At 55.9% G+C, this 25,973-nt stretch overlaps 1 protein-coding gene across 5 annotated transcripts in view; it reads right to left on the bottom strand.

Moving 5' to 3' along the window:
- The window catches only part of SLC25A25 (solute carrier family 25 member 25), a 158,567-nt gene that overhangs the window by 101,848 nt on the left and 30,746 nt on the right, over positions 1 to 25,973 (bottom strand). Inside the window, exon 1 of one of the 5 annotated variants that reach the window (XM_085614173.1) lies at positions 23,970 to 24,521. The exons of 2 other annotated variants lie outside the window; for them this stretch is intronic. In XM_085614173.1, coding sequence (XP_085470299.1) covers positions 23,970 to 24,425 — 456 coding nt within the window. In that variant the 5' untranslated portion in view covers positions 24,426 to 24,521. Of the gene's footprint in view, positions 1 to 8,119; positions 8,397 to 23,969; positions 24,522 to 25,973 lie in introns of those variants that run through there. 2 more of the 5 variants (XM_085614177.1, XM_085614176.1) reach the window with 2 other exon arrangements.

Raw genomic sequence — 25,973 nt, 5'->3', positions numbered from 1 at the left:
TCTCAGGCACATCAGACTTCACCACCAGCCTCCTGTTTCCTCCCAGCGAGGATTTCTATCTGCAGGTGAGGCTCCTGTGAATTCCATGGCCTCTAGTTCTACTACAGAGAAGGGAGTGCTGAAATCGTCGCTAACGCCCGTTTGCGAGCCGCCGCAGCTGAAATCGCACAGAAAATCATCGCGCTGCTGCCGCTGAGTGCTCCCTACCAAAGATCATCGCACGGTTGCGGGCTGCCAAGTGCTGGCTAACCAAAGATCATTGCATCGAGATCATCGCATCAGGATCGTCGCTCCCTCGCGGAGCGCCATTTCTTCGCATCGCAAACCGATTGCACACGCAACAGGATCGTCGCATCGTCTCCTCCCGCGCGGCAAGGAGTCATCGCATCAACGGCCTAGCGTGCAGAAGTTTGTCGCCTTGTCCCCGCTGGCCTCACCGGATCGTCGCATCGTCTCCTCCCTCGCGGCAAGGAGTCATCGCATCAACGGCCTAGCGTGCAGAAGTTTGTCGCCTTGTCCCCGCAGGCCTCAGCGGATCAGCGCATCGTCTCCTCCCTCGCGGCAAGGATTCATCGCATCACCAGGCTCGCGTGCAGGAATTCATCGCTACAGCTTCTTAGCAACATTTTGTTGGTTTTGCTACGAAATCCAGGTACTTTGTAAGTAAAAGGGTCGTAGAGGCCACTGCTTTGAACTGAACTTCTCTGTGCACACTTTGAACTATTTTTGCATTTCAAGAGTAATCCTATTTTATAGTATTGTGTCTTTTTACCGTTATTGGTCTTGTGTATATATAAAGATACCTATTTTTCTATAATTACTTGTGTGGTGTCCCTTTGTAGTATTCTTCACTGTGTTACTGTGTATGGTCATAAATGCTTCACACACTGCCTCTGAGATAAGCCTAGCTGCTCGTGCTATGTTACCACAGGGTTGAGCAGGGGTTATCAAAGGGTGTAGCCCGCTTACTCTGACTTAGGAAGAAGGGTCCCTACTTGGACAGTGGCCAGCCATGCCAACTAGAGACCCCCACTTCTAACAATGGGCAAATGAAGAAAGAATTTTAAAAAGCAACTATGGAGCCTGCAAATGCGAAGCCTATGGGCGGCTGAAGCCCACAAAGTAGATGCAACATGTCTCTTTCGAGACAGCGCATGCGCTGTCTAGAGCAGAGACCCAAAAGCAAGACAGCGTCTAACCTATAGTTCACAGGAGCTGTAGCATCCTGTAGTCATGCCAGGGAAGCAAAGAGAAGCCTATGGTGCAGTGTCACATGCTATAGAGCGCTGCCATAGGCTACAGTGTCTGCCAAGTGCAACTTATTGGGTTAATGTCACTGTTGGGTCAATCTGTGTGCAACTAGTAGGTCAAACAAGCATTTGCAATGCACTAGGTCTCGCATTTTCGAAACTTTGACCCATTGATATTGTAAATGTATGACAATGCCTTTTATTATTGCTGGTCTTTTAACCCCATAAAATGCAGTCGTTTACAATGCCAAGATGTCAAAATCTCGCAGTTACGAGACCTATTGCATTGAGAAGCTGAAACAAAGAGCAGTGTCCCTGTAGTGGGCGCCGCGCTCAGCATTAAAGTGTAAAAAAACAAAAAAAAGCTAAAACAGAGTGCGGTGTTCCTGAAGTGGACGCCTCGCTCAGCTTTAAAGTAAAAAAAGAATGTAAACGGAAGACACAGTGTCCCTAAAGTGGGAGTCCTGCTAAGCCCTCGGAGCATTACAGCAGCTGAGATTTTCCTTTCAGTGTGAGTTGCGCCCTCTTGACGACGTGACAAAGAGCAGTGTGTCTATGCAATAAATCTCCATGAGTTGCATTAACGAGAAACAGCTATGTGCATTAGAAACAGGCTCTCGCCCAAGGGCAGCTTCCCATTCCATGATTTAGCACCCCCGCGGTCTGGAAGAGTCGATGATAAAAGAAATAATGCTCACCAACTTATAAAGCAGACGTTTAACGACACAAGTAAAAGGTCCAGTCATTATGGGAGGTTACAAATGCAGACAAGGCGGTACCAAGGAGGGCCTACTAATCCTATTCACAAACGAAAAGCAACAATTTTGCAAGGACAGTAAGAGGAGCCAATTGGAAAGAGGGGTGGGAAATGAACGGAGCTTCTATGCTGTACCTCACTACAGCATGCCTCGCAGCAAATGCGCTGCCCAAGCTGGACCTAAAAACGTACTGTGAAGCTATGCTTTTTAGGTTGAGCCTAGTGGCAGCATGCATGCGCTGCTCGCTCTGCAAGACTGCTTTAGTAGAGTATGGGAGAAAAGCCGCGCCCACTCGCCTCCCATATTTTTCATTGGCTTGTTCCGTTGTCTTTTTGTAAATGTTGCCTTTGGATTCGTTAATAGGCTTGTTAGTCCCTCCTTAGTACAGCCTTGTCTTCATTTGTACCCTCCCCATGGCGACTGGCCCTTTTACTTTGGTTGTTACATGGGACCTGTTATTTAGTCTGTAAGCACTATTTACTTTTGAGTTTCTCGAACTGCAGGCCGGACATGAGCTGCTTCAGCTGAAACCGCTTGTGTGCAGACCCAGGGGCCACAGACAGCGCACCTTCAAACCGGTGCACAAGACCCTGCGGAGCTGTGTGCAGGCCCAGGGGCCAAAGACAGCGCACCTTCAAACCAGTGATCAAGACCCTGCGGAGCTGTGTGCAGGCCCTGGGGCCACAGACAGCGCACCTTCAAACCAGTGTACAAGACCCTGCAGAGCTATGTGCAGGCCCTGGGGCCACAGACAGCGCACCTTCAAACCAGTGATCAAGACCCTGCGGAGCTGTGTGCAGGCGCAGGAGCCACAGACAGCGCACCCTCAAACCAGTGATCAAAGACCCTGCAGAGCTGGTTGCAGCACACTTTCAAACCAGTAATCAAGACCCTGCGGAGCTGTATGCAGGCCCTGGGGCCAAAGACAGCACACCTTCAAACCAGTGATCAAAGACCCTGCGGAGCTGTGTGCAGGCCCTGGGGCCACAGACAGCGCACCTTCAAACCAGTGTAAAAGACCCTGCGGAGCTGTGTGCAGGCCCAGGGGCCACAGACAGAGCACCTTCAAACCAGTGATCAAGACCCTGCGGAGCTGTGTGCAGGCCCTGGGGCCACAGACAGCGCACCTTCAAACCAGTGTACAAGACCCTGCGGAGCTGTGTGCAGGCCCAGGGGCCACAGACAGAGCACCTTCAAACCAGTGATCAAGACCCTGCGGAGCTGTGTGCAGGCCCTGGGGCCACAGACAGCGCACCTTCAAACCAGTGTACAAGACCCTGCAGAGCTGTGTGCAGGCCCTGGGGCCACAGACAGCGCACATTCAAACCAGTGATCAAGACCCTGCGGAGCTGTGTGCAGGCGCAGGAGCCACAGACAGCGCACCCTCAAACCAGTGATCAAAGACCCTGCAGAGCTGGTTGCAGCACACTTTCAAACCAGTAATCAAGACCCTGCGGAGCTGTGTGCAGGCCCTGGGGCCAAAGACAGCGCACCTTCAAACCAGTGATCAAAGACCCTGCGGAGCTGTGTGCAGGCCCAGGGGCCACAGACAGCGCACGTTCAAACCAGTTATCAAGACCCTGTAGGGCTGTGTGCAGGCCCAGGGGCAACAGACAGCGCACCTTCAAACCAGCGATCAAGACCCTGCGGATCTGTGTGTAGGCCCAGGGGCCGCAGACAGCGCACCTTCAAACCAGTGTACAAGCCCATGTAGAGCGGAGTGCAGGCCCAGGGGCCACAGACACAGTGCAACTTTAATACCAAGTTTACAATCCCCAGCAGAGCTCTGCACGGACCTCCACTGCCCCAGGCACAGCTCGCCTCCACTGCCACCAGAGACAGCTCGCCTCCACTGCCACCAGAGACAGCTCGCCTCCACTGCCACCAGAGACAGCTCGCCTCCACTGCAACCAGAGACAGCTCGCCTCCACTGCAACCAGAGACAGCTCGCCTCCACTGCAACCAGAGACAGCTCGCCTCCACTGGCCCCAGAGACAGCTCGCCTCCACTGGCCCCAGAGACAGCTCGCCTCCACTGGCCCCAGAGACAGCTCGCCTCCACTGCAACCAGAGACAGCTCGCCTCCACTGCAACCAGAGACAGCTCGCCTCCACTGCAACCAGAGACAGCTCGCCTCCACTGCAACCAGAGACAGCTCGCCTCCACTGCAACCAGAGACAGCTCGCCTCCACTGCAACCAGAGACAGCTCGCCTCCACTGCAACCAGAGACAGCTCGCCTCCACTGCCCCCAGAGACAGATCGCCTCCCCAGTGACAGCTGGCCTCCACTGCAACCAGAGATAGCTGGCTTCCACTGCAACCAGAGACAGCTCGCCTCCACTGCAACCAGAGACAGCTCGCCTCCACTGCAACCAGAGACAGCTCGCCTCCACTGCAACCAGAGACAGCTCGCCTCCACTGCAACCAGAGACAGCTCGCCTCCACTGCAACCAGAGACAGCTCGCCTCCACTGCAACCAGAGACAGCTCGCCTCCACTGCAACCAGAGACAGCTCGCCTCCACTGCAACCAGAGACAGCTCGCCTCCACTGCAACCAGAGACAGCTCGCCTCCACTGCAACCAGACAGCTCGCCTCCACTGCAACCAGACAGCTCGCCTCCACTGCAACCAGACAGCTCGCCTCCACTGCAACCAGACAGCTCGCCTCCACTGCAACCAGACAGCTCGCCTCCACTGCCCCAGACAGCTCGCCTCCACTGCCCCAGACAGCTCGCCTCCACTGCCCCCAGAGACAGCTCGCCTCCACTGCCCCCAGAGACAGCTCGCCTCCACTGCCCCCAGAGACAGCTCGCCTCCACTGCCCCCAGACAGCTCGCCTCCACTGCCCCCAGAGACAGCTCGCCTCCACTGCCCCCAGAGACAGCTCGCCTCCACTGCCCCCAGAGACAGCTCGCCTCCACTGCCCCCAGAGACAGCTCGCCTCCACTGCCCCCAGAGACAGCTCGCCTCCACTGCAACCAGAGACAGCTCGCCTCCACTGCAACCAGAGACAGCTCGCCTCCACTGCAACCAGAGACAGCTCGCCTCCACTGCAACCAGAGACAGCTCGCCTCCACTGCAACCAGAGACAGCTCGCCTCCACTGCAACCAGAGACAGCTCGCCTCCACTGCCCCCAGACCCTCGCGTCCACTGCAACCAGCGACAACTCGCCTCCACTGCCCCCAGACACAGCTCACCTCCACTGCCCCTAGACACTCGCGTCAAATGCCCCCAGACACTCGCGTCAAATGCCCCCAGACACAGCTCACCTCCAATGCAACCAGAGACTGCTCGCCTCCACTGCCCCCAGAGACAACTGGCCTCCACTGCCCCCAGAGACAGCTCGCCTCCACTGCCCCCAGAGACAGCTCGCCTCCACTGCCCCCAGAGACAGCTCGCCTCCACTGCCCCCAGAGACAGCTCGCCTCCACTGCCCCCAGAGACAGCTCGCCTCCACTGCCCCCAGAGACAGCTCGCCTCCACTGCCCCCAGAGACAGCTCGCCTACACTGCAACCAGAGACAGCTCGCCTCCACTGCAACCAGAGACAGCTCGCCTCCACTGCAACCAGAGACAGCTCGCCTCCACTGCAACCAGAGACAGCTCGCCTCCACTGCAACCAGAGACAGCTCGCCTCCACTGCAACCAGAGACAGCTCGCCTCCACTGCAACCAGAGACAGCTCGCCTCCACTGCAACCAGAGACAGCTCGCCTCCACTGCAACCAGAGACAGCTCGCCTCCACTGCAACCAGAGACAGCTCGCCTCCACTGCAACCAGAGACAGCTCGCCTCCACTGCAACCAGAGACAGCTCGCCTCCACTGCAACCAGAGACAGCTCGCCTCCACTGCAACCAGAGACAGCTCGCCTCCACTGCAACCAGAGACAGCTCGCCTCCACTGCAACCAGAGACAGCTCACCTCCACTGCCCCCAGACCCTCGCGTCCACTGCAACCAGCGACAACTCGCCTCCACTGCCCCCAGACACAGCTCACCTCCACTGCCCCTAGACACTCGCGTCAAATGCCCCCAGACACTCGCGTCAAATGCCCCCAGACACAGCTCACCTCCAATGCAACCAGAGACTGCTCGCCTCCACTGCCCCCAGAGACAGCTCGCCTCCACTGCCCCCAGAGACAGCTCGCCTCCACTGCCCCCAGAGACAGCTCGCCTCCACTGCCCCCAGAGACAGCTCGCCTCCACTGCCCCCAGAGACAGCTCGCCTCCACTGCCCCCAGAGACAGCTCGCCTCCACTGCCCCCAGAGACAGCTCGCCTCCACTGCCCCCAGAGACAGCTCGCCTCCACTGCCCCCAGAGACAGCTCGCCTCCACTGCCCCCAGAGACAGCTCGCCTCCACTGCCCCCAGAGACAGCTCGCCTCCACTGCCCCCAGAGACAGCTCGCCTCCACTGCCCCCAGAGACAGCTCGCCTCCACTGCCCCCAGAGACAGCTCGCCTCCACTGCCCCCAGAGACAGCTCGCCTCCACTGCCCCCAGAGACAGCTCGCCTCCACTGCCCCCAGAGACAGCTCGCCTCCACTGCCCCCAGAGACAGCTCGCCTCCACTGCCCCAGACACAGCTCGCCTCCACTGCCCCCAGACACAGCTCGCCTTCACTGCCCCCAGACACAGCTCGCCTTCACTGCCCCCAGACAGCTCGCCTTCACTGCCCCCAGACACAGCTCGCCTTCACTGCCGCCAGACACAGCTCGCCTTCACTGCCCCCAGACACAGCTCGCCTTCACTGCCCCCAGACACAGCTCGCCTTCACTGCCCCCAGACACAGCTCGCCTTCACTGCCCCCTGAAGAGAGAAGGTCCTGACCAGATGTTGGACCTATTCCCCAGGGTGATGTCTGCGGTGATATTTACAGTCACAAGACTCGTCTCACAGGACAGGCCGTACCTCAGGAGGTCTCCCGATATAAAATGTAAGTTAAAGATAGAAGCCGCACCCCCCGCCCTCCCCACCCCGACGCCCCTAGTGTGATTCCCGCACTGGCCTCGGGCACATGACTCCGCGGGGGAGGGGGGTTGTTCTCTTAGCCTGAACAGGCAACGACTGGTTGAAACATGAACAGGCTCCCCACACATCAAGAGCCCCCGGTATAACATGGACAAGCCGCCCAACACTACCTGTCCCTGGGGTAACATGGACAAGCCGCCCAACACTACCTGCCCCCGGGGTAACATGGACAAGCCGCCCAACACTACCTGTCCCTGGGGTAACGTGGACAAGCCGCCCAACACTACCTGTCCCTGGGGTAACATGGACAAGCCGCCCAAAACTACCTGTCCCTGGGGTAACATGGACAAGCCGCCCAAAACTACCTGTCCCTGGGGTAACATGGACAAGCCGCCCAACACTACCTGTCCCCGGGGTAACATGGTCAAGCCGCCCAACACTACCTGTCCCCGGGGACAAGCCGCCCAACACTACCTGTCCCCGGGGTAACATGGTCAAGCCGCCCAACACTACCTGTCCCTGGGGTAACGTGGACAAGCCGCCCAACACTACCTGTCCCTGGGGTAACATGGACAAGCCGCCCAACACTACCTGTCCCTGGGGTAATATGGACAAGCCGCCCAACACTACCTGTCCCTGGGGTAACATGGACAAGCCGCCCAACACTACCTGTCCCCGGGGTAACATGGTCAAGCCGCCCAACACTACCTGTCCCCGGGGACAAGCCGACCAACACTACCTGTCCCCGGGGTAACATGGTCAAGCCGCCCAACACTACCTGTCCCCGGGGACAAGCCGCCCAACACTACCTGTCCCCGGGGTAACATGGACAAGCCTCCCATTCCTACCAGCCCACGGTGTAACATAACGCACTGCCTGCATACCTGCCCTCACTGTAACATGGACAAGCCAGCTCCAGAGTCACTGCAAATACTCATGCCACCCACCTCTCGCCACTGGCGGTAGGCTGTCACCTCATGAGATCCCCACCATGCCACCTCTCATGCCACACACCTCTCGCCACTGGCAGAAGGCTGTCACCTCATGAGATCCCCACCATGCCACCTCTCATGCCACACACCTCTCGCCACTCGCAGTAGGCTGTCACCTCATGAGATCCCCACCATGCCACCTCATGTCACCCACCTCTCGCCACTGGCGGTAGGTTGTCACCTCCTGCGCGGGCACTAGGAGGCTCAGTTTGAAGATGGACTTGAGCTCTGAGGGAAGCCCCTTGGACTCGAAGTACTGGAACTCTGGCTGGCACCCGTGTGCCACGGGCACGTAGAGGCAGAGGCAGAGCATGGCGCGGCCGGCACGAGTGAGTGAGTCAGGAAGGGTCGGCCTCGAATCTATAGGGAGTGCCCGGGACACGCCTGGCAGCCGATCAAACGCTTGTAATGCCAGCTGCTTAACAGGCGCTTGCACAAGAGGCACCGGTCACACTGGTGGCAAAGTCCAGCGCTGCCCACGTCAGAGTGTCGTCACTAGCTCCAGGGGGCGTAGGTCACTCCCACAAGAGAAAGGACATTCCGGGGAAAGACTCATTCCCACACATCCAGGTGAAGGGGCCTGGCCGCGCAGTCACACGTACACAGCGCCCCGAAGGACGTCAGGCCAGACTTCTAGGCACGTCTGGAGGGAACTTCGCCCTGGGCGGCAAGAGTCCCGGATCCTAGACACCCAGCAGCGCACAAAGGGCCCCCCCTTTCAAGGGCCAAGACAGGGGGCCCACATACAGTGCACCCCCCAACATTCGAGGCCCCTGGCATGGCCCCACAGTGGTGGAGTGGGCCCTGTAACCAAAGGGCCCCCCGTGAAGGGCCAAGACAGAGCTCCCCAAGATCTAAAGGCCCCCGGCATGGCCCCAGAAGGAACCCCCCCTACACCAAGCCAATGAGACCCCGCCCCAAGGGGCCCACAGTGGTGGAGTGGGCCCTGTAACCAAAGGGCCCCCTGTCAAGGGCCAAGACAGAGCCCCCCAAGATCTAGAGGCCCCCGGCATTGCCCCACACAGAATCCCCCCCTACACCAAGCAAATGAGACCCAGCTCCAAGGAGGGCCCGCAGTGGTGGAGTGGGCTCTGTAACCAAAGGGCCCCCCGTCAAGGGCCCCCCCCAACACTAGATGCCGCCGACATGCCCCCACACCAAGCCAATGAGACCCCGCAGTGGTGGAGTGGGCCCTGTAACCAAAGGAGGAACCGGCCATGGGCCATGTTCACCACTTCGGTCGCTCCCTTCCGCCCACCTCCCCAGAAGACCTGCTTTACTCGCGCTACAACCTTTCAACACGTCGGTTTTGCTTTTTTAAATGAAAAATATTCGCATGACATTGTTTCACATTTGACTGAACTACCTGGCCTATCCTTCACCCTAAGAGTGACCCCAGCCCTTGTCCTATCCTCGAACCGAACCCTTAGCCGAGGCCTATCCATGACCCTAACACTCACCCTAGACCTATCTGTGACCCTAACGCTCAGCCTACCCTTGACCCTAATCATTAGCAGAGGCCTATCATTGCCCCTAACCTTCAACCTAGGCCTATTCTTGACCCTAACCCTCACCCTAGGCCTATCCTTGAACCATGCCTAGGCCTATCCTTGACCCTAATCCTCAGCCAAGGCCTATCATTGCCCCTAACCCTCACGCTAGGCCTATCTTTGACCCTTACCTTAGGCCTATCCTTGACCCTAACACTCACCCTAGACCTATCTGTGACCCTAACCCTCAGCCTACCCTTGACCCTAATCATTAGCAGAGGCATATCATTGCCCCTAACCTTCAACCTAGGCCTATTCTTGACCCTAACCCTCACCCTAGGCCTATCTGTGACCCTAACCCTCACCCTAGGCCTATCATTGCCCCTAACCCTCACGCTAGGCCTATCTTTGACCCTTACCTTAGGCCTATCCTTGACCCTAACCCTCACCCTAGGCCTATCCTTGAACCATGCCTAGGCCTATCCTTGACCCTAAGCCTCAGCCAAGGCCTATCCTTGACCCTAATCCTCACCCTAGGCCTATCTGTGACCCTAACCCTCAGTCAAGGCCTATCATTGCCCCTAACCCTCACGCTAGGCCTATCTTTGACCCTCACCTTAGGCCTATCCTTGACCCTAACCCTCAACCCAACCTTGACCCTAACCGTAGACCAATCTGTGACACTAACCCTTAGCAGAGGCCTATCATTGACCCTAACCCTCAGCCAAAGCCTATCCTTGACCATAACCCTCACCCTAGGCCAATCTGCGACCCTAGACCTATCCATGACCCAGCCCTAGGCCTAACCTTGTCCCTAATCCCCAGCTGAGGCCTATCTTTGACCCTAACCTTCACCCTAGGCCTAACCTTGACCCTAGGCCTAACCTTGACCCTAACCCTCCCTCTAAGAATATCCTTGACCATAACCCTAGGCCTACCAGTGACCCTAATCCTCAGCCTATCCTTGAACCCAACCCTCATCCTAGGACTGTACCTGACCCTAACCGTAGTCTATCCGTGACCCTAACCTTCAGCCAATCCGTGACCCCCACCATAGGCTAGCCTTGACCCTAACCCTCACCCTATCCTTGAATCCAAGCCTCACCCCAATACTATCCGTGACCATCACTGTAGGCTATCCGTGACCCTCACCCTAGGCCTGTGACCCTCACCCTAGGACTATCCGTGACCCTAAGCCTCATCCTAGGCCTATTTGTGACCCTCACCATAGGCTATCCTTGACCCTAACCCTATCCTTGACCATAACCCTCACCCTAGGGCTATCCATGACCCTCACTGTGTCCTATCCGTGACCCTAACCCTCACCCTATGACAATCCCTGACCCGAACCGTAGTCTATCTGAGGCCCTCACCCTATTCTTGAATCCAACCCTCACACTAGGCCTATCCGTGACCCTCACCGAAGGCTATCCGTGACCCTCGCCCGATCCGTGTCCCTAACCCTCGCCCTAGGCCTATCCGTGTCCCTCACCGTAGGCTATCCGTGGCCCTAACTCTCGCCCTAGGCCTATCCGTGACCCTCACCAGAGGTTATCCGTGACCATAACCGCCACCCTATCCTTGAATCCAACCCTCACCCTAGGACTATCAGTGACCTCACCGTAGGCTATCCGTGATCCTCGTCCTATCCATGGCTGTAACCCTCGCCCTAGGCCTAGCCGTGACCCTCATCGTAGGCTAGTCTTTACCCTAACCCTCACCCTATCCTTGAATCCAACCCTCACGCCAGGACTATCCGTGACCCCCACCATATCCGTGGCACTAACCCTCACCCTAGGCCTATCTGTGACCCTCACCGTAGGCCATCTGTGACCCTAACCCTCACCTTAAATCCAACCCTCACCCCAGGACTATCCGTGACCGTGTCCGTGGCCCTAACCCTCACCCTAGGCCTATCTGTGCCTCTCACCGTAGGCCATCTGTGACCCTAACCCTCACCATGAATCTCACCGTAGGACTATCCGTGACCCTCACTGTAGGCTACCCTTGACCCTCGCCCTTTCAGTGGCCCTAACCCTTGCCCTATCCGTGACCCTCACCATAGGCTATCCGTGACCCTCACCCTATCCTTGAACCCAACCCTCACCCTAGGACTATTCGTGACCCTAACCCTCTCCGTAGGCTATCCATGAACCAAACTGTATCTGTGACGGTGACCCTCACCCTATCTGTGACGGTGACCCTCACACTATTCGTGATCCTAACCCTCACTCTAGGCTACCCATGACCCTAAACCTCGCGCTAGGCCTATTCGTGACCCTAACCCTCACAACTAGGCCTATCGTTGACCCTACTCTTTAAAGTCTTACCTTTTCCTGCCCCTTTCGCTTCAATGACTTCATCTTGATGCAAAGTATTTCTCAAAGTGAGCTTCTCTAGTTTTGGATTAAGTATAACCAGATCCAGCCCGCTGTGCTGTCCATCACCAGATGTACTCAAACTTATCTCGAATAAACACTTTCTGTCCAGAACCAATCAAGCCCAGAGCTTGCCGCACCTTGAAGTCTCGCATCTGCAGATCACTTCCCAAGAGATAGGAACCCAACTCAGGGTTACAGACCTTAGAACCGGCATGTTATCCTCGACACCCCACTTCTCAAACACCTTTCACGCCTTCCCTCCATTCTAACTTCTTATATACATCCCACCCCCCCTAGAGATATAAAAAAAAGATCCCTTTCCCTCAAAACTGGTCGTTCCAGGACCCGGCCGTAAGGTAGGAGAAGGAATGGTCTCCACTGCAGCTTTGGAGCACGTGAGAGGTGTGAGCGAGATGAAGGTAGGCGAAGTGAAGTTGTCTGGACAGTTGGTGGAAGTTCAGGCGGTGGTTTATGTATGCTGGTTCTCAATTGCGCCAGTCTCTGTATGTGTGGATCAGTATCTTGAAGTGGTATCTTCTGAATGGGGTGCCAGTGGAGCTCCCTGAGGTGGGGGGGTGATGTGGGTCCGCTTGGGGAGGTCGAGGAAGAGTCCGGCTGCAGAATTCTGTATAGTCTGATACTCTGTAGGAGGTGAGAGTCGATTACTGCGTAGAGTGCATTGTCGTAGTCCAGCCAGCTGGTGATTAGGACTTGGAAAACGGTTCGTCGGATGTTGACCAGAAGCCATTTGAAGATCTTGCAGAGCACGCGAAGAGTGAGGAAGGAGGCAGAGACAGCATTGATCTGGTTTTTCATGGTAAGTTTGCTGTCCAGGATGATCCAGAAGTTGCGGCCATGGTCTAATGGCATGGTGGAGGTTCCTAGTTGGAAGGCTACCAAGACTCTTTCCACTGGGAGGTGTTGTACTTACAGTACTTCTGTGTTTTTCTGTGTTGAGTTTCAGGCAGTTGTCTTTCATCCAATCTGTGAGGCTCGTCATAAATCTGAGGAAGTTGGCCCTTGTGGTGAGGCGTCGTCTGAAAGTGAGAGAATGAGCTGGGTGTCGTCGGCGTAGGTAACTATGTTTAGTCAATGGATTCGGATGATGTCCGCAGGGGCAGCCCATCCGTTAAGTCGAAGGAGCGTCTCCCCCACTAAAAAATTGCGCTCAGAGATGGAGAAATAAAATGGTAATGTAATTTATTACCAATTTATTTTTCAAAAGCCCGCCCGAGCCAATCATCAGGGCGGGTCTTTCTGATTTCTGCTACTGCCAGTCAGGCAGCAGCAGAAAGCAGTGATGGGCAGGGCACTTTAAGTTTAAAGTGTGCATGTCTTTTTGGCCAGCTGTCTTGTGACAGCCAACCAGACAAGCACATTTTCAAACCTTTCCCAGCTGTCTTAGACAGCTGGGTTACAGAGAGCTAAGGGTTCTAGTGTCCTCGGAAGTGTTGAAGGAGGCCGCTACCTCCAACTCTGGAGCTTCTTTCATGTTGCATGACAGCAGCACCAGGATTGGTTAGTGCAGTTTCCTGGGTACCCGTTGGAGCCTGCCTGTAGAAGAACAGAGCAAGGAAGACGTCGCGACAGGAAGGTAAGTGGAATTATTTATTTTTTATATACTCTTATTTTTGTCCCCGTCATCCTCCTTACATGCCAGCCGCCAATGGATGTCACCCAGGAGGGTCATGCAGATGTTGAACAGGGTGGGGATGAGGCTTTATCCACCGCAGATGTTGCTTTTGTGTTCAGAGTTGTAGGGAGACAGGATTCTCTGGGTCTTCCGGTGAGTAAGGAGGCAATCTGAGGGAATCTCCTTGGATTCCAATGTTGGTGGGGTCTCTTGAGAAGGGTATAGTGGGATTGGGTGTCGAAGGCTGCTGAAAGGTCGAGGAGGATCAAGGCTGTAGTTTCTCCTCGGTCTAGGAGGGCTCTGCCGTCGTCTGTGGCAGTAATGAGGAAGGTTTAGGAGCGGTGGCTGGTGCGGAATCCAGACTGGGAGATGTAGAGAACGTTCTGGTTCTCCAGTTGTTCCAGGAGTTGGCGGTTGATGGGTTTTTCAAAGGACTTGGACAGGAAAGGGGAGTAGAGAGAAGGGCTGGATGTTTTTAAGTTCACTGGGGTTGGTGGACGGTTTCTTGAGAAGAGGTTTGACATCAGCGTGTTTCCGTTCATCGGTGAAGGTAGCTGTGGTGATAGATGTGTTGAAGAAATTGGTGAGTTTGTTGCTGATTGTCGTGCTTTCAACATTGAAGATGTGGTGGGGGCATGAATCCATTGGTGCTCCCGATTGGCCAGAGTTCATGATGTAGGTGGTATTTTTAGTGGTGAGCTGGTCCCAGGTGGTTAGCGGGTGGTCAGAGTTTGCCTCTGTGGGAGCGATGGGACAGATGTCGGCAGCAGTGGGCTGGGGCATGAAATTTGGAGATCTTGTCACAAGGAATTCGCCAGGGTGTTGCAGAGTTCCTGAAGGGGGTGATGATTTCAGAGGCTGAGAGGTTGGCAAACTCCGACGATGTTGAATAGCTCTTTGTTGCGGTTGGCACTGGTCTAGATGTGGTTGGCAAGGGTGCTCCGTTTCAGGAGTTGGTGGTATTGGTTGAGCGATGTTTTGTAGGATGTTCGGTCTATGGTGTCCTTGCTGGTGCGATATCTTCCAAGTTGCTTGCAGTTGCATTTTGTAGTTCTAGTTTTGTGGTGTACCAGCTTGACTGTCTGGGGGAACTCTTAGGTTTTGTGGGCTTGTGGTGGGATGACTGTTGGCGCAGTCAGTGATCCAGGCGGAGAAGTTCTTGACAGCCTGTTCTAGGTTGGTTGAGGTATTGAGTGGGGGAGGGGGGGGGCTGAGGGAGATGGTCCATTGGCTCTCTGATACTTTGTTTCAGCTTCGGTAAGAGGTGCTGGGCTGTTTGGTGGTCGGGCGTGATGGTGAAGTGGACGATGGCATGTGCATTCTGGGTGAGTTTGTGACGTTGCTGAAATGGACTGTTGCTGGCCTTGAAAAGAGTGTTGTATGTCCTGCGATGTGAATGGGGTCGGTGACTAGTTTGGGTGAGGCCAAGGGTGTTCATGCTTTCGAGGAGGTTGGCGGTGTTAGTGTCGTCAAGGTGGAAATTGAGGTCTCAGAGGTGAATGTAGTGATTGTAGTTGATGGTGAGCGGTGCAATGAAATTGGAGGAGATGGTGTCCAGATCTTTTTTTTATTGTTTTATTCTTTTTATTGAATTTTTTCACAGGAAGAAACAGACTATGAAAACGACATATCAATGACATGGCTCAGTGCTTACAGTTAACAGCTTCACTGTAAACCGAATAATCCCTGTGAGGGTTCATACATAATCCTTGAGCATATAATTAAAACAGTGTCCCAGTCCCTGTAAGCATTCTGCTGCTGTCTGTGGCATCCATCTTCCAGAGATATGATCCAGGGCTCTTCACTGGCTCCACTGAAGGAGGGATGGAGATACAGAGGGAGGGGCTTTGGTAAAGAAAAAGGGGGGGGGGGGGGGGGGGGAGTACAAAGAAAGATTTAGAATATACCGAAAGGGGAGGGGGGGAAACATTTTCTCTGGTTCAAGCAAAGGTCAGTTTCTCCAGACTGACTATGGACATACGGGGTGTCCTATACGTATTATCCGTGCTTACGCTGCTGCAAGGTCAGTGTGCGAGGCGGTAGAGTCCAAGAAGGTCTGCAATGGCGCCCATATATCTTTGGAGAGTGCCTGTGCAGGCATCAAGTCCCAGTAATCGGACCGTTGATTATGGCAGAACGCTGCGTCCTTCAGCCACTCCATTAGCTTCGGACTACGCCTGCGACCCCAACAAATGGCCACCCGTCTCCGCGGCATGGTCACCAGTTTCCTATGCTTAACCACTATTTCACGCACATAGCCCAGCAAGGCCACCAGGGGGAACAGTCTACTGCAGCGCCCATCAGCGAGGCCAGCACCTAAAAGACGCTTTTCCAATAGCTAGCCACCTCCGGGCACTCCCAGGCCAGGTTCAAGAAGGCCGCCTCCGGGGCCCGACAACGCACACATCGAGCATCCTCACTCAAACCGGCCCTATGTAACCAGGCAGGAGTCCTGTACAATCTGTGGAGAAACTTAAAATGAATGAGACGCAGCCTATAATTGAGCGACCTTTCATTTGCGCGCAACAGTACGCCCAAGTTTCCTCCTCAAGCGGGCCTCCCAGGGTCTCATATCAATTACACTGTGCACGGGGTGAGCATACAGGAGATGTACACCGCATACCAGAGTAGAGTCGAGCGATAAGCTTGCGCGACGTTCATCAGGAATTCCTCCAGTGCTAGAAATGTTGGTGGTGCGATAGGAAATGATACCTACAGTGTAAGCAGCGTCGCTCTCAGTTGATAGTATATGAGCCTGTCCGGTATTCCTGTGTGATCGTCAACGCGCGCTTCCTCTATGGTGGCAAATACCCCATTGAGAAATGCCTGCCCCAATGTGTGAAGTTGAAGCTGCCACAGTCTTTGACCCACCCCCACCTCTGCAGTGAAGGGCAGTTCCGGATGTCTAATGAGTGGGATAGAGGGAGCAAATGTAAGTTCCAGACGAGCTCTACGCCTAAGTTCTCACCATGCCCATACCGTGCAGCCCACGGTGTTGACTCTGGCCCGTGGTCTCCTTGGTGGTCCAAACAGTGCCCTGTGTAATGGCGTTGGGTCCGATCTGTCGCTTTCTGGGGCAGTGTGCGCCATGCCACCTGGGGTTGTCCGCCTGCCCCAGCCAGCGCGATCAACTTGGAGCAGAGTCGAAGCCTAAATGAAGCAGTGAGGCGGAGCGGCAGGTTAGCAAAAGTATATAAAAACTTGGGGAGGACTACCATCTTGGCCATGGCCAAACGCCCCAGCAAGGATAGAGGGAGCGCTTTCCGTCGGTCCAGTCTACTCTCCAGCCACTCTATGAGATTGCCGTAGTTGTAGCTCCAGAGTACGTCTACATTCCAACTCAGCCAGATTCCCAAGTATTTCATCTGGGAATTCGCCCACTGAAGTGGGAATTGTGATTGAAAGGGGTTGGTGGCCTGAGTAAGCGGGAGGATAATTGACTCTCCCCAGTTTATGGAAACACCAGATACTCCCCCAAAACGGACCACCTCCCAGATGAGCTGGGTGTCCCAGATCTTGGTGGCATGTTTGCAGAGAGAACATAAGCTGAGCAGGAGGAAGTGGAGATGTTCTGGGGTGGTGGTTGCTACCGTATGTGCGGGTGCTATGTTGTTGCAGGCAAAGAGGCAGTGCCAGCAGGCAGAAGGCCCTAACATGGATCGAGGTGCGGCAGATCTTGCAGGGTCCAGGACCCTGCGGAGATCGGTGGCAGTGTTGCTTCGGCTGGTGGGAGAGTCAGGGTTCCTGGCACTGGGCATGGTCCAGGCACAGACGGGCTTGCCTTGGGTATCCCAAAAGAAAAGAACTATTGATGGACAGAATGCAGAACAATGTCATACATTCACCCCAGTACAGAGATTTGGGCCTAAATCCATCGTTTTTTTGCTCACCATGCCATTCCAGTTTGGACCCAGCCATATGCAAATCAGTCTTGACCCTGTGCCCAATGGGACAGGGTCTGTTAAGTAGGTAATGGGAGGCGGTTTGGCAGGGCTGGCAGTAGGCAGGACGCAGAGGGAAAAAAGCAGGCGAAACAGCAGGAAAAGCGGCAGTGGGAGCAGTGAAATAAAATACAGCTGAGATGGAAATATGACAAATAGGCAACAGGTGAAGCGACTAGGAGACAGTATGGTTAGTAGCTAAGAACTGGATTGTTACTAATAACAGCAAAGAAAACAGTGGCTATAGAATAAAACGTAACCAGCTTAACAATGAAAACAGTGACGGAACTAGTGGCTATACAAAGAAAACAGTGGTGTCGGCGATAACACAGTATTAGCAGAATGTGGCAATGAAAAACTACACAGCTGGAGGTAAGCGACACGCAGCAGCTAGAGGGACCTGGCACCAGGACCTGCGCCACCTGTGCCAGCCCACTGAGAGGCACAGAGTCCTAATGGATGGGCTGGTCTGCAGTGTAGGAACGAGGACAAAACGAGTGGAGACATAGGGAATGGTCATGTACTGATGCAATGTCATCAGGTGCTGATAAGCAGTAAGTAACATCGTTAACAGATTGCGTGGCCCTCAAAGTGATAACCTGACACGCGTACTGTCGGCTCGTTGCCCCTTTCATCAGAAGCCCAAGGCCTTCCATCTCATGATATAAGAGCCAGTGCCGGGGGGGGGGGCGGAGGGGGGCATCAGTCACACGCCAAGCGCAAGCATGAACTCTCAGCAAATCATAGGGCAGCGGGAGCACTAGTCCCGGCCTTGAGAGCAAGGTTACTTTGTACGGGGCGGGGGGTGCAGGTACTGGAGCACCCATCCACAGGGAGAGAGATTTAGGCCCAGGACCACCAGCAGCTGACTGGTACAAAAGAAGCCCCTGGCACAGGGAGCTAGAGTCCATCCTGGACCAACGCCGACAGCCTGGTACAACAGAAGCACCCAGGACCACCACGAGCTGCCGGGTACAAGATAAGCACCTGGCACAGGGAGCCAGAGCCCACCCAGGACCACCAGCTGCCGGATACAACAGAAGCACCCCGGCACAGGGAGCCAGAGCCCACCCAGGACCACCAGCAGCTGCCAGATAAAACAGAAGCACCCCGGCACAGGGAGCCAGAGCCCACCCAGGACCACAAGCAGCTGCTGGGTACAACAGAAGCATCCCAGCACAGGGAGCCAGAGTCCACCCAGGACCAATGCCGGCAGCCTGGTACAACAGAAGCACCCCAGCAAACCAGAGTCCATCCTGGACCAACGCCGGCAGCCTGGTACAACAGAAGCACCCCAGCACAGGGAGCCAGAGTCCATCCAGGACCACCTGCAGCTGTCGGGTACAAGATAAGCACCCCGGCAGAGGGAGCCAGAGCCCACCCAGGACCACCAGCTGCTGGGTACAACAGAAGCACCCCGGCACAGGGAGCTAGAGTCCACCCAGGACCAATGCCGGCAGCCTGGTACAACAGAAGCACCCCAGCACAGGGAGCTAGAGTCCACCCAGGACCAATGCCGGCAGCCTGGTACAACAGAAGCACCCCAGCACAGGGAGCCAGAGTCCATCCAGGACCACCACGAGCTGCCGGGTACAAGATAAGCACCCCGGCAGAGGGAGCCAGAGCCCACCCAGGACCACCAGCTGCCGGATACAACAGAAGCACCCCGGCACAGGGAGCCAGAGCCCACCCAGGAGCAGCAGCAGCTGCCGGATAAAACAGAAGCACCCCGGCACAGGGAGTCAGATTCCACCCAGTACCACCAGCTGCCGGATACAACAGAAGCACCCCGGCACTGCGAGCCAGGGTCCATCCAGGACCACCAGCTGCCAGATAAAACAGAAGCACCCCAGCACAGGGAGCTAGAGTCCACCCAGGACCAATGCCGGCAGCCTGGTACAACAGAAGCACCCCAGCGAGCCAGAGTCCATCCTGGACCAACGCCGGCAGCCTGGTACAACAGAAGCACCCCGGCAGAGGGAGCCAGAGCCCACCCAGGACCACCAGCTGCTGGGTACAACAGAAGCACCCCAGCACAGGGAGCCAGAGCCCACCCAGGACCACCAGCAGCTGCCGGATAAAACAGAAGCACCCCGGCACAGGGAGCCAGAGCCCACCCAGGACCACCACCAGCTGCCGGATACAACAGAAGCATCCCAGCACAGGGAATCAGATTCCATCCAGGACCACAAGCAGCTGCCGGGTACAAGATAAGCACCCAGCACAGGGAGCCAGAACCCACCCAGGACCACCAGCTGCCGGATACAACAGAAGCACCCCGGCACAGCGAGCCAGGGTCCATTCAGGACCACCAGCAGCAGCAAGACACAAGATAAGCACCCCAGCACAGGGAGCCAGAGTCCATCCAGGACCACCAGCTGCCGGATAAAACAGAAGCACCCCGGCACAGGGAGCCAGAGCCCACCAAGGACCACTAGCTGCCGGATACAACAGAAGCACAGCGAGCCAGGGTCCATCCAGGACCACCAGCAGCTGCCGGGTACAACAGAAGCACCCCGGCACCGAGAGCCAGAGTTCACCCAGGACCACCACTAGCTGCCGGGTACAAGATAAGCACCCGGCACAGGGAGCCAGAGCCCACCCAGGACCACCAGCTGCCGGATACAACAGAAGCACCCCGGCACTGGGAGGCAGAGCCCACCCAGGACCACCAGCAGCTGCCAGGTACAACAGAAGCACCCCAGCACAGGGAGCCAGAGTCTATCCAGGACCACCAGCAGCTGCCGGGTACAACAGAAGCACCCCAGCACAGGGATCCAGAGTCTATCCTGGACCAACGCCGGCTGCCTGGGACAACAGAAGCACCCCAGCACAGGGAGCCAGAGTCTATCCTGGACCAACGCCGGCTGCCTGGGACAACAGAAGCACCCCAGCACAGGGAGCCAGAGTCCACCCAGGATCACCACTTGCTGCCAGATACAGCAGACGCACTCCAGCACAGGGAGCCAGAGTCCACCCAGAACCACCAGCAGCAACAAGGCACAAGATAAGCACCCCGGCACAGGGAGCCAGAGTCCACCCATGACCACCAGTAGCTGCCGGGTACAACAGAAACACCCCAGCACAGGGAGCCAGAGTCCATCCAGGACCACCACCACCAGCTGCTGGGTAAAACAGAAGCACCCCGGCACAACGAGCCAGGGTCCACCCTGGACCACCAGCTGCCGGGTACAACAGAAGCTCCCTGGCACAGGGAACCAGAGTCCCCCCAGGACCACCAGCAGCTGCCGGGTACAACAGAAGCACCCCGGCACTGGGAGCCAGAGCCCACCCAGGACCACAAGCAGCTGCTGGGTACAACAGAAGCATCCCAGCACAGGGAGCCAGAGTCCACCCAGGACCAATGCCGGCAGCCTGGTACAACAGAAGCACCCCAGCAAACCAGAGTCCATCCTGGACCAACGCCGGCAGCCTGGTACAACAGAAGCACCCCAGCACAGGGAGCCAGAGTCCATCCAGGACCACCAGCTGCCAGATAAAACAGAAGCACCCCAGCACAGGGAGCTAGAGTCCACCCAGGACCAATGCCGGCAGCCTGGTACAACAGAAGCACCCCAGCACAGGGAGCCAGAGTCTATCCAGGACCACCACCACCAGCTGCTGGGTAAAACAGAAGCACCCCGGCACAACGAGCCAGGGTCCACCCTGGACCACCAGCTGCCGGGTACAACAGAAGCTCCCTGGCACAGGGAACCAGAGTCCCCCCAGGACCACCAGCAGCTGCCGGGTACAACAGAAGCACCCCGGCACAGGGAGCCAGAGTCCACCCAGGACCACCAGCAGCAGCAAGGGACAAGATAAGCACCCCAGCACAGGGAGTCAGAGCCCACCCAGGACCACCAGCAGCTGCCGGGTACAACAGAAGCACCCCGGCACAGGGAGCCAGAGTCCATCCAGGACCACAAGCAGCCGGGTACAACAGAAGCACCCCGGCACAGCGAGCCAGAGTCCGCCCAGGACCACCAGCAGCAGCAAGGCACAAGATGAGCACCCCAGCACAGGGAGCCAGAGCCCACCCAGGACCACCAGCAGCTGCCGGGAACAACAGAAGCACAGCGAGCCAGGGTCCAGAGTCCAGTCCACAACCCCCACCAGCTGCCGGATACAACAGAAGCACCCCGGCACCGAGAGCCAGAGTCCACCCAGGACCACCAGCTGCCGGGTACAACAGAAGCACCACGGCACCGAGGGCCAGAGTCTACTCAGAACACCAGCAGTGCTGGATACAAAAGAGGCACCCCGGCACAGGGAGCCAGAGTCCACCCAGGACCACCACTAGCTGCCGGATACAACAGAAGCATCCCGGCCCAGGATGCCAGTCCATCTAGGACCACCAGCAGCTGCTGGGTACAACAGAAGCACCTCGGCACAGGCAGCCAGAGTCCACCCAGGACCACCACCAGCTGCCAGGCACAAGATGAGCGCCCTGGCACAGTGAGCCAGAGTCAGGTCCAGGACCGCTGCCGGGTACATCACCCTTTGGCCTAGTACACCCAGTCTGGCCCAGTACACCTCACCTGGCTATCCCACTTAGAAACCGGACGAAAACTGAGTGAAGAACAGGCAACAGTGAACATTGGATCCAGTGATTCAAGAATAAACATTCCTCATGAGAGTGCACAGTAACAATCCAGGCACAGAGACGGTGTCTGCAAACCTCCACAGCGGAGACATGGATTTCCCTCATGGAGGCTCTATCCTGACCCCACCTCATGCCACAGCCCGACAGGTCTCCTCTGGCTACTGACCCTTGGGACTGGGTGACCCAGACCAGGGCATCCAACGACATGTTCAGAGGTCAGACCGTTAACCAATGCAGAACACACTAGGAACAACTGGTTAGTTCTTAGTCACCCTAAATTCACTGACGCTGGATAGAGGTCTTTGCTCACCAAGTCACCAGCGAAACTATTTATTTTCGTCAAACCAGTGGTTCCTGGAATATGATATGAGGGCAAGAGATGACCTTGGTAGCCCCAACCATAAGAAGTGCGGTGGGATGCACCACACTCCCAGGGCAGCGGACCACTGTATCTGCTCTACTTCACATTCCAGAACCGCAGGGACAATGGAGGTGACCATTCCCGAGCTGGTGGAGCCCGAAGACAGACGATCTGGTAATCCCAGGGTCCAGAGCGCCTGCGGTACCGCAGCATCTGCAAATTCCAGCCAACGCCCTAACTAGACATCCCGCAAAGCTGAGACTCCGAAGAACCGGCTCAGCTACTCTAAATGTACATGTCAAGAGACTTGTGCAAAACCAAGCTGGTTGAAATAGCAATGGGGTAACCCAGTATCCCTCAGAACCTGGGCGATTGTCTACAAAGATAACAGTTGGTTCTGTCGGGTATGAATTATTTCTTTAAACTGTTGAACCAATCCTTGAGTTATTCACAAGAACAAGCAATTAATCCATGAGTTATTCACAAGAAAAAGCAATTAAGTCACAAATAATACACACGATGATAAGACCATAGAGGGTATTTCAAGATTTTTATAAATTACGTCATTTATAAGTACCCAAATTAAGTTGCATGGCTGTCAAAATACACAAAATGGTCCGGACCAGTTGAAAGACTCTGCATAAAGACTTATTCACTCAATCTGCAGACCTACTCAATTATCTGTTTTCTGGCCTTCTTGATTCGTCGTAATTTTCACAGTCACTTTGTATATATTACGCACCATCACCACATCACTGAGCACCACGTCACCCTGTCACAAAAATCTTTTAATTAATTATTTTTTGTATTTTGACAGCCATGCAACTTAATTTGGGTACTTATAAATGACGTAATTTATAAAAATCTTGAAATACCCTCTATGGTCTTATCATCGTGTGTATTATTTGTGACTTAATTGCTTTTTCTTGTGAATAACTCATGGATTAATTGCTTGTTCTTGTGAATAACTCAAGGATTGGTTCAACAGTTTAAAGAAATAATTCATACCCGACAGAACTAACTGTTATCTTTGTACAAAACCAAGCTGGGGCATTTCGGTACTGCACCTCCCCCAATCCAACAGAGTTTGGGGATTCAGCCACTAAGACGCCCAAAACTTTAAGCAAGAGCCACCAGCACCCCTGAATTTGCCACAGGGCGGACCTTAACTGGTGTGGTTTGACGGGTGTTATGGGGTTTAACCAAAAGCTGCCCTCTGCTGAGGGCCACTAGGCGGACTGTCCAGGCTGTGGGTGACGACGGATTTCTGCACCACCCCCCACCCTCTGGAGCCTCAAAGGGCAGTGGATAGCGCAGTAAGCAGGGCTTGGGGCGAGGGTACAGACCCCAACTGCTGAGGATGCTGGTCTGTCTGTAAAAAGTCACTATTGCAAATATGATCGAATTTCGGTCATTGCCCCAGACTTGGGATTTGCATCGGGAAACACGAAGTTGCATCTCGAATCCAAAGCCACAGAATATTCGCACCTCCAGCCAGCATCGGATTAACAGAAGCCTACAACGCGTACAGCGCACGTCTGAGAGTCTCCTGGCGCCAAGAGTACCGAGGAAGGCTCCCACCCCGGCCCCATTACCTGCACAAGGCGCTGGTCCGGTTCAAGCACCAATAGAACTGTGGCTCTCCCGCCTGTAGGGTCCGGCACCGCCTGAGGTTGGGGAGGGTCAGCCGGCGAGCCCGAGGCTCCCTGGGGGCGGAAAGGCTCAGATCCGGGGTCTGGGGCACCCAGGGGGTGAAGAGTCTCAGATCCGGGGTCTAGGGCACCCAGGGGGTGAAGAGTCTCAGATCCGGGGTCTGGGGCACCCAGGGGGCGGAGAGGCTCAGATCCGGAGTCCTGTGCACCCTGGGGGTGAAGAGTCTCAGTTCCGGAGTCCTGTGCACCCTGTGCATGGGTGTATCTGGCTCTAGAACACTCTGCTCCGGGCTCTCGATTTTGGGGGTCGCGTGCACCGTTCTCTTCTTGAGCTTCGGCCCCTCGGAAGGAGCCCCGCACTGGAGGTGTGAACAGAAAATGCCAAAGAAGCTGCAACATACCCTGGTCTAGCACTGCGACCCCCTTACAGGTGGCAGCAACCAGCGCCTCTCTCGTGCTGCCTCCAGTAAACGAGGGGTTCCCTGCCACCTACAGTGCAAGAGTGCCTCCTGGGGTGGCACGTCTCGGGCCTCCGGTCCAAGCACGCCTCCTCAGGATGACTCTGTAATGTGAGGCCCCCCGCATGAGGAGAACCGCCCCCTTCAGTGTAGGGAGGTCCCCTGTGCTGCCCCAGTGATGTGATCCCCCCCCCCGCAGGAGAGCCACCCCTTCAGAGATGGGAGGTCCCCTGTGCTACCATTTGAGCCCCCCACCCGCAGGTGGTGAGTCACAACCTGCAGTCGGTGGGGTGGGGGGGCTCCCGATGCTTTCGGGGTGTCCGGTGCAGGGTCGCCACATTGCCAGAGCATCCCTCGCATCTGCATCCACACTGCAGCAGAGGCCGGCCAATCACAGCATGGCTGGAGCCGGCTCGAGCGCCGGTGCCCACCCCTTCAGAAGTTAGTTGTCAGTACCCTCAGCAGAACCACCCCAGTGCCACCAGCTGAGGGGAGAAACTCACTGCCATCAACGGCGACAACAAAAGCATTCAACTATGGAAGAAAACACACTCTGCCACCAAAAGGGAGGGAAAAAAAATCTGCCTCCCACGGGGAGAACAAAAACGCTGCCACCCACGGGGAGAACAAAAACGCTGCCACCCACAGGGAGAACAAAAACGCTGCCACCCACAGGGAGAACAAAAACGCTGCCACCCACAGGGAGAACAAAAACGCTGCCCACTGCCACCCACAGGGAGAACAAACCCACTGCCACCCACAGGGAGTGAAAAAACCGCTGCCACCCATGGGGAGAACAAACCCACTGCCACCCACGGGGAGAAAAACCCAAAAACCCACTGCCACCCACAGGGAGAACAAAAACGCTGCCACCCACGGGGAGAACAAAAACGCTGCCACCCACGGGGAGAACAAACCCGCTGCCACCCACGGGGAGAACAAACCCGCTGCCACCCACGAAAACAAACCCACTGCCACCCACGGGGAGAACAAACCCGCAGCCAACAGGGAGGGGGAAAAAACGCTGCCATCCACAGGGAGAACAAAAACGCTGCCATCCACGGGGAGAACAAAAACGCTGCCACCCACGGGGAGAACAAAAACGCTGCCACCCACGGGGAGAACAAAAACGCTGCCACCCACGGGGAGAACAAAAACGCTGCCACCCACGGGGAGAACAAAAACACTGCCACCCACGGGGAGAACAAACCCACTGCCACCCACGGGGAGAACAAACCCACTGCCACCCACGGGGAGAACAAACCCACTGCCACCAAAGGGGAGAAGAAACCCACCACCACCAACAGGTAGGGGAAAAAAATGCTGGCTCCCACGGGGAGAACAAAAACACCGCCAACGAAGGAAGAACAAACCAACAGCCAACCACGGGAAGAACAAGCCAGCTGACACCAACAGGGAGAAGAAGAAGAAAACCAGTCGCCGATAGAGAACAAGCCCGCTGCCACCAACGGGGTGAAGGAAAATACCT

Source organism: Triturus cristatus, chromosome 1_2 (genome assembly GCF_964204655.1).
Source record: "Triturus cristatus chromosome 1_2, aTriCri1.1, whole genome shotgun sequence".
Lineage (NCBI taxonomy): Eukaryota > Metazoa > Chordata > Amphibia > Caudata > Salamandridae > Triturus > Triturus cristatus.
The sequence above is the reverse complement of the archived record's forward strand: the minus strand, read 5'-3'. Positions and strand labels throughout refer to the sequence as shown.